Source organism: Carassius carassius, chromosome 20 (assembly GCF_963082965.1).
Source record: "Carassius carassius chromosome 20, fCarCar2.1, whole genome shotgun sequence".
Lineage (NCBI taxonomy): Eukaryota > Metazoa > Chordata > Actinopteri > Cypriniformes > Cyprinidae > Carassius > Carassius carassius.
In genome coordinates this window covers 29,086,735-29,095,473 of record NC_081774.1, presented here as the reverse complement: position 1 = coordinate 29,095,473, position 8,739 = coordinate 29,086,735, and the positions used below count along the sequence as shown (strand labels likewise).

At 36.9% G+C, this 8,739-nt stretch overlaps 1 protein-coding gene across 2 annotated transcripts; it reads left to right on the top strand.

The window, feature by feature from the left end:
• The first annotated feature begins 3,122 nt into the window (after positions 1-3,122).
• On the top strand, positions 3,123-8,004 carry LOC132096811 (profilin-2-like). Of its 2 annotated transcripts, none has more exons than XM_059502424.1 (3): positions 3,123-3,485; positions 4,524-4,716; positions 5,690-5,970. In XM_059502424.1, exons 1-3 carry the CDS (start codon positions 3,357-3,359, stop codon positions 5,785-5,787), a joined length of 420 nt encoding a protein of 139 aa, XP_059358407.1. In that variant the 5' UTR covers positions 3,123-3,356; the 3' UTR covers positions 5,788-5,970. The 2 variants fall into 2 exon arrangements, with proteins under 2 accessions (XP_059358407.1, XP_059358406.1); XM_059502423.1 differs by lacking the exon at positions 5,690-5,970 and adding an exon at positions 6,020-8,004 and having other exon boundaries at positions 3,134-3,485.
• Positions 8,005-8,739: the final 735 nt, after the last annotated feature.

Below are 8,739 nucleotides of genomic sequence, written 5' to 3'. Positions count from 1 at the left end.
GTTGTGTTCACTCCCCCTGCTGCCTCTCACTTCTCTACCTACAGATGAGAATCAAACACATCCTGAACGGGCTTGTTTGAACGCCGCCTAATACGTCACCACACTCGCCAACTAGATACCGGCGTAGTTAAAAAACAATCACGAAAACGGTTTGAAATTAAAGTTTTTAGCTAACTATAACTAACGTTACCAGACTTCGGAAACAGCAAATCTAAAAAAAAATTACCTCCCGACAAGATGGCTATGTAAATTCGCGATGCATGCTGGGAAACGAGCGCAACAGGCATGGCGCGTAAATAGGATGGTGAATACGGATCCTACGTTAAACTAGTGTAGTGGCGTAAACACCTTTACCCTTTCTTTTTCGATAAGCGCTTATTTAAACATATGATTAAAACGCGAAAATAACACTCGTAATGTCAAAACTCATTATAAAACGGTTAGTTTAGCGCTACGCAAAATATGTGAGTATAAACAAAATGATTGAGGTGGCCAGGGCTGCTTGTCGCATTTTTTTTAATCTTTTTTTTTTATTCACTTGTAGGCTACTGTAAATATTAGTCAACAGTCATTTATTTTCGAAAGTCCGCTTAAGTCTTGTGTTCATAAAAGCTTTCAAGGGTTTACACAATTATATGCAAAAATAATAAGCATCAATATATGGGGTAAGCTAGCTATCTATACGTAGATATTGTCTATCCATCCATCCATCTATCCATCTATCTATCTATCTATCTATCTATCCATCTATCCATCTATCCATCTATCTATCTATCTATCTATCTATCTATCTATCAAGAACTACTTTAGCCAATAGAAACTGTATAAAAAATAAACTGTATATAAATATGACGCATAAAACATTTATATAAAACAACTTTTTTGACAGTTGTAACTTTGTTCTTAAAATCTAAAAATTTTTCTCTTGTCTGAATATATTCATGTTTTCCCCCCAGCAGCTAATACTGAAATATAAGGATATTTTGAACATAATTCGCAGTAAATAAATAAATCAAATTTAAGAGAGAACAAGACCAACATATAAAACCACAGTTGGAGAAAATAGACATTTGCACACACACATATATATATATAATTTTATATTAAAAATTATAATTTTTTTAAATAATTTTATATAATTTTTTTTACTTAAAATTACAAATGGAAAAACTCAATAGTTACTTAGATTAAAAGATTGTGACAACTTATCTGTGTGACTGCAGTTGAAAAGTGTTGTTCAGTTCTTCTAAGACATACACATATCATATTGTATATTCATCTGAAGTACTTCCTTTCTAGCTGCCATCGTCCAGTGTTGTTATCATATTGATAGATTTATTTTATTTTATTATTTTTTGGCTATCATAGTGCAGTGGCATTGTGCAGAACATCAACTTTGACCAGCAGGTGGAGAAATTGCATTCTGCACACACAGACTTCTGCTTTAATGTCATCTCTTGAACATTCTGGAATCATCTGATGGCTGTATTTTATCATTCTTTTTGGTCCGAAGGATACTGAAGTATAATAATTGCTTTTTCCACATGTCACGTGTAATATAGAAATAACCCACAGTTAATTCATGACCATTAACCTACTTTGAGGAATAGCAGGAAGTGGTTTAGTTCAACAGTGAGGAGCCTCTCAGCTTCTGGACTTTTCAAAGATTTATTGCATATTCGGTTCTTCGAGCTCTGCTTCTACCAAATTTCAGAAAATGTGTTTTCTACCAAAAGTTTAGTAAAATCTGTCATTTTTATGTGCCTTATATCCTTATCCTTCAATTCCCTTTTTAATAATGTGCCTAAAAGCAGCTAAAATGTTACTACTTTTTAAATGAATTCATCTGTTGGATTTAGAGGAGTGACACAGTCAGGTGGTTACAATAATGTTCCTTGGCTTTCTCGAAAAAGTCAGTTGAGATAAAAGGACTTAGGCAATGGGTGTGCCTGCCAAATGATTGGCTTTGTTAATATTAATATGTCATGGTTTACTTGCTTTGTCACCGTTTTACCACATGTACTGACATCGATGACAATAGATGTGAGTGGTGTGAAAAAAAACCTGAGTTAAAAAAATTTACTTTTAAGTTTTTATTTTATTTGTTAGATGTTAAATGACTACAGTGGACCTTAATCATTCACATGGCATAACATTATAGTTTTTATTCATATTTTGCATTCGTTTTTATTTTGATATGTGACCCTGGAGGACAAAACCAGCCATAAGTAGCACAGGAATATTTGTAGTAAAAGCCAACAATACAACATTGTATGGGACAAAATTACTGTTTTTCTTTTATGACAAAAATCATTAGGATATTAAGTAAGGATCATGTCCCATGAAGATATTTTGTAAAAAGTCCTAACTTAAATATATCAAAACTTAATTTTTAATTAGTAATATGCATCGCTAAGAACTTCATTTGGACCTATTTTTTTTTCTTTTTTGCACCCTTAGATTCCAGATCATAACAAACCATACATCAATGGAAATATTATTTATTATTTATTCAAGCTTTCAGATATTTAAATATTTGTTTCATGTGTTTGATGTTTAAATCTCAATTTCAGTAAACTGACCCTTAAGACTTGTGGTCCAGGGTCACATGTTAAATTTTAGTTTTATTTAAGTTTTAATTATTTACTGGGCCTTTTTTTTTTCCATTTTCATTAGTTGTTTTTTAAATATGTCTATATATTTATACGTCAAGCTAAACTAAATGAAAATGAGAAATGTTGTTGTTGTGACGATTAGATTAACAAAAATATGTTTTTTTAAATATATATTTTATTTGAGTTAACGTATTTCATTTCAAGTAACGAACATTTATTTAGTTCTAAACTATAATAACCCGTATTTGAAGTCTGTAACCAAAATTATTTGGTTACAAACATACCAATAAATATCGTTATTTGTGTGTCATACAGGTTTGGAAAGCATGAGGGTGAGTAAATGATGAACTATTTTTTTTTCTTCTTCTTCTTTTTTGGATGAACTATACATTTAAGCGATTTGCAAATTTTACCTTAGAAACTAAGTGTTGTTAAAGTAGTGATAATGAGCTCGAGCTGGCGCTTTGACAGCAGAGGGACTATTTTCGTGCAGCGTCGCAGTGGCGGCGGTAAGTCGTCTGCGCGGAGGGATATAGCGCGGGACTACACCCAGGCGCTGTCTCAGGTCTCAGTCCGTCGGCTTTCTTTCCTTCCAGAGCTGAGATTTCTGACGAGCCTCAGCGAGCCAGACAGCACAGGACACGCCAAATCCCTCCATCCGCGCAACCTTTAGCACTTGTAGCGTTAAATCCACTCCACTGGCTGCAGCTCGTCCTTTATAACCTTTCAAATCACAGAAAAATGTCTTGGCAAAGCTACGTGGATAACCTGATGGCCGACGGCAGCTGCCAGGATACCGCCATTGTTGGCTACTCGGACGCCAAATACGTTTGGGCATCGTCAGAAGGTGGTACTTTTAGCGGTATAACGGTAAGATTTTACTAGATTAGCACCCGCGGTGCGGTTAAAGCTTCGTTTCCATTGAATACGGGGTGTAATTTGTGTGTTTATGCGAGCGGAGAGATTCGGGTGTTAGCAAGCTAGTCCTCTTTAGCACGCGTGCACGGGGAGCCGGTCTCGTGCCCAGCGCGAAATAACCGTTTCAAGCATACATCTTACAATTAAATTAATTAGCGTTAGCGTTTTATCACTTGTAAAGCCTCGAAGGTACATCCGAGTCTCATATTTTTCCCATAAAAGCGAGAGGACGGATTGAACTTAAGTGTGTCTGCTGAATGGATCGAGGCCGGGATGAATGCTCAGGGCTGTGGCCACGGCCTCGAGACTTCATTACTCATATCACAATCAAACACATTATGCTTATCTAACGACCCTAGTTAAAGTGCAACCGCTGTATGGCCGAACCCGCAAAGCAGGTTTTCTGTACATTTCGACGACTTCAATTGAATGTAAACGGGTCTGGCTTTGATTAAATCACACATTTCCCTTCGCATTATTCAGCAATAACGAATTGTGCAATATCCACGCATTGTGTTTTTATATTTTATCATTGCTTGAGATGCATGGATGCCCTCCCTAGATTATTAATAAGCCCGGGATTGTTCCAGAGCTCGGCCTCGGTCTGATCAGTCTTGAGATAAGCTGCAGTCTTAGGCCACGAGAGGAGGAAGTTCAGACAGAGGCGCGCGTGCTTCAAGTTTTCCAGAAAGGAACACATAGATGGCGTCCTGTCGCCTGTGAAAGATCACGGTTTTAGTATGTGAACATTTCGAGCTAGTTTTGCCGTTACGGTAAAAAAGAAGGGAAAAAAGGGGTTTAACCTCAATTGCAATTACTTTGAATACTCCCAGAGTGGGTCAGATTGGTTGCACTCAAGCAGTGCTAATGCATGCAAATAATCCTTTCAGGTTTTCAACAGAAGTATAATTATACAGCTTGTGTGACCTGCACGATACTAGATCTTACTTAAAGATGTGAATATTAAAATAAGTGTCCTTAATTTTTCAGCCTGATGAAATCGATGTCATTGTCGGCAAAGACCGAGAGGGCTTCTTCACCAGTGGGCTGACTTTAGGGAAAAAGAAGTGCTCCGTGATCAGAGACAGTCTTCATGTGGAAGGGGACTGGACGATGGACATCAGGACAAAGAGTCACAATGGCGAGCCAACATACAATGTTTCCATAGGCAGAGCTGGCAAAGGTAAACCGTACATATGAAATGTTTCATTTAGCGCACAGATATATTCAGATCGTTTGCGACAAGCACATTATTAATCTATAGATTAATTTAATTAGGGATCTGAGTCTGCTCAGAACAAGTATTAGTATAGATTAGCCTGAGGCGACCCTGGGGAAAGTCTTAATTCCTTACGATTTTAACATTTTTATTTCACCAACTTTCACCAGGAAAATTATTTTTAATGCTCAGATGTGCCCACTCATACAGTCTGCCTTTGTGGTCCTCTTTGAATATAAGAATAATCAGATGCCAAAAGTATATTTTTAAGGTCCCCTACTCTCTAAAAAAACTTCCAAGAGCTGGATTTCAGCGCTGTGCATGTACAAGCTTTTCTTAATCTATCAATTTTCTGAGATTTCCCTTCAGCTTAACACTGTTTAATGAATTGGGGTCTGGGCTATCAATCTTTTCACTTGTGTGGTAAACAACCCATAACACCCTATTATCTATGTCAGGTAAAGGGCAAAAGTCAATCCAAATAGTAAGTTTTAAAGATCTGACACCCATGGCCAAAGTTTTATTATGCTCAGTGTGTTTTAGCACATGCTTAATAGATGATATAGTGTCAGTGTGGTCCTACGAAAGTCTTCCAGAGATATCGTAGCAAGGTAACTCCGTTTCAAAGGGATTTAGGGTGTGTGGGGTGGCTCGAAGGTCCTTTGGAATGTGGCAGCGTCAAATTCCTCTTGCTATTTCCTCTTTCCTGTACACTAAAATGTCATGACAAAACTCAAGCAGCCAGCTTCAGACTTCTTTGTCAAATACTCTGAATCACTTTCCTCTACTTGGTTGCTTTAAATGGTGGAACGCATGCGCATGCAAACACTTCTGATTTGCAATTGTGATTCTCTTTCTCCTCTTGTTTCATGATTGTTTCCTTTTTTCCTAACCTCCACACTTCTCAACTTCCCCTTTTCTATTTCTTCTCTTTCAGTCTTGGTTCTTGTAATGGGCAAAGAAGGGGTCCATGGAGGCGGATTGAATAAGAAGGCATACTCAATGGCAAAATACTTGAGGGATTCAGGGTTCTAATGTAATTAAGCTTGTTTAGTTTCACTTGAGGGACAGAAAGAAGAAAGAAGTTTGCTGTTAAGCTTTCTCCTTCAAGCAGTTAATGTCTTGAAAAAATTTAATAGCAATCAAGGGAAGAGTGGTGATAATATCCTATAATGTCCCCGTGTTATCGAGGGGGGGGGGACTTTTTTTCCTTTCCTTTTCAGTTTTGTTCATTTGTCATCTTTTTTTTTTTTCTTATGTACTCCAGTGTTGGTTGTAGTCATGGGAAAGGAAGGTATCCACGGAGGATTGCTCAACAAGAAAGCATTTGGCATGGCTGAGTACCTGAGGAAAGTTGGATACTAAAGCTGCCCCTTCCCATCCATCCACACAGCAGCTCACTTTAATACACCGCACCACACTTCCCACCCACTCACTCTCATCCTCGCCCCCTTTTTGTCAACTTGACAGCACTACCAGAAACAGTTAGTAGATGCATCGTTCTTTCTCCAGATATATCTTTCCAGTTTTTTTTTTTTTATGAAGGTTTTCTTTTGTTCAATGCTCCATGTCCTTTAATTTAAATCTTTTTTTGTGCCACAGTAAATCAAGCATGTTGGTTTCATGAAGGTTCAATCACGAACACTACTGTACATAACCATAGATGTAAAATGAAGAATTTTTTCAAAAAAAATTGGACAACCCGGGATTTGTGTAAATTCACAAGTAAATAGTCACTACGTGGTCCAATTTTTTTCCTTAGGCACTGCTAATGAACCAGCTTAGATTGATGCCTCTCGAGTGCTTAGAGTCCTTGCTGAGCTCTCGTGGTCTTCCTTGTATACAGCATGTCCAGGATGGAATAAGTGCATGCATATCTTTTAGGTCAAAATCATCACTTTCCAGTAACTAACTACACCACCTTTTCTCAGCTTTGAGAATGAAGTTAACCAATCATGTAAGACTTTTATTTTTTTTCCTTTATTCGGTTTGATCCTGAATCAAATTAGTAAGCCCCTCTGCCCTTGCCCTCATGAACTGCACCACCTTTGCCCCAGCTACTGTTATATGCCCTGTACCTTCTTTAGTTTGAGAACCTTATATCAAATGCTTTTGCTGTTGTATTTGGATGTGGTCTTGTAAGTCATTGGTCTAATGTTGGAATATTTTGAGTGTGGTGGCAGATCAGCATTTACAAGTTTTGGGTTAAGTTGTTACCCAAGAGTCTTTGCATCCCAGACTCTGTCTGGACATTCCATCACTACAATAGCTCGGGCACTTATAATTGTTGTTTGCCAGCTCCTGTAAAATGTTTTTCTTTTTGTTTGTCCTTTTATTTTTTCTTTCTCTTTTTTTTGACAAAATGTGCTGCCATCCACCCCAATGTACCTCTGGTTCTGTCCATTTCACTTTGGGTTCTCTAATAGGACCAATTTTTTGATGCATCCAGTGGGATTAACAGAATTTCTCCAAACTGTTGTTGTGAAGGATGACTGCTAGCTTCATCTGTTGCCGACTTTATAACACTAAATTCTCAACACTTCAGATACACAATGTAACACCAAGCTCATTTCTATTAAACACTATTACTGGCTCTTAACAGTTTGAAATTAAAAATCAAATATATAACTACCTGAGAGTTCTTCTCGTGAATGTCTTGAATAGATGAAATGGCAGTCTTATTGTTAACGCCACCTCAAAATACATAAATTCATTTTTGACTTTTAATGTTATTTTCAAGAATGAAACCATTTGGAAGTCATTGCCTTGTAAACTACTTAATTGCGATGTATCAAACTGTCATAGCACGGTACAAATGCTTCATTAAATAGAGAAAAAAAAAGATACTGAAGTAAACTGTGTACACTAACTTTTTCTGGGATATGGTGGTATTAGGTGGAAAAAGACCACTAGTCGAAGTCCGTTGTATTGTGGAAACTTGTTAAATAAAGCTGTGTATCCTGTGCCATAATGTAGATCTGATCTGTTGCTACTGTGAGATGGATTATAACTGCTGCCTTGTGAGAAGTCAATTCTTCAGTGGCACCTTTGGGATTTTGGTATAAATTCAACCTCCAGGCCATGTGGAAAATGTACAGATTAAAAGCAAATTTGGTCCAATTCTCTCCCTTCTTACACCTGACCAGCTGATATTCAACTCAATTCGCGTGGAAGGAAAGGGGAAAAAAACAAATGCCATGATTTAACCACCTTGTTTACAGACAGATCAATAAACCTATTCCTACCAGAAAATTGTTCTTGTGTTTGTCTTCGAGCATCTTTCTATAAGTTTGTAGAAAATCAAGTCAACAGACAGTGTATTGTGTCTTTCCAAGCACTTCTGTGTTTATTATGTGAGATTCTGTACTGCTATTAAAAGAATATCTTTGGATTGACATCCTGAAGGGGTCGCTATAATTACAAACATTAAGTACACAAACTCCGATGACTTGGTTTCATCTTATTGCCCTTAAAGCTTTTCTTAAAGCTAAAGATTGTGTAAAATGCGAAGATAGATTAGTATAGGAAGACTCACTACAGTCTGCAATGTTCAAGAAAGTGAAAACAAATTTCAGCATCAAGGTCTTGGTCTGGTTTCACATGAAAGACCAAGATCTGATCATCTTTCTTGCCTAACGATTAAACCTGATCAGTCTATTTTAAGTTCTGTGAGGGGACACAGACAAAGGGATGTATTATCTGATTACAACACCCTTAAAACATTAGATATCTTGAAATGTAATGTGCTAAATAAGCAATGAACTGGCTTAAACGGAAAAATGTACTGTTTACTAATGTCATACAACTGTGTAAGTGCAAAACAATATAATGCATTTTACAATCGTAAAACTTAACAGTATCATGTAAACAAATATGTGCAGTGTGTTGAAGAATGTCTTGTAAAAAAAAAAATTTTTTTCTTAATTGACGTGTTCACCCTCCAAAATTGTTAATGGTCATCTGAGTGAAAAAAAACTATAATAATAA

Coding starts and splice junctions, on each gene's coding strand:
- LOC132096811 (XM_059502423.1), top strand. CDS start 3,357: ATGTCTTGGCAAAGCTACGTGGATAACCTGATGGCCGACGGCAGCTGC. Junction 3,486..4,523: donor GTACTTTTAGCGGTATAACG/GTAAGATTTTAC, acceptor TTAATTTTTCAG/CCTGATGAAATCGATGTCAT. Junction 4,717..6,019: donor CATAGGCAGAGCTGGCAAAG/GTAAACCGTACA, acceptor TATGTACTCCAG/TGTTGGTTGTAGTCATGGGA.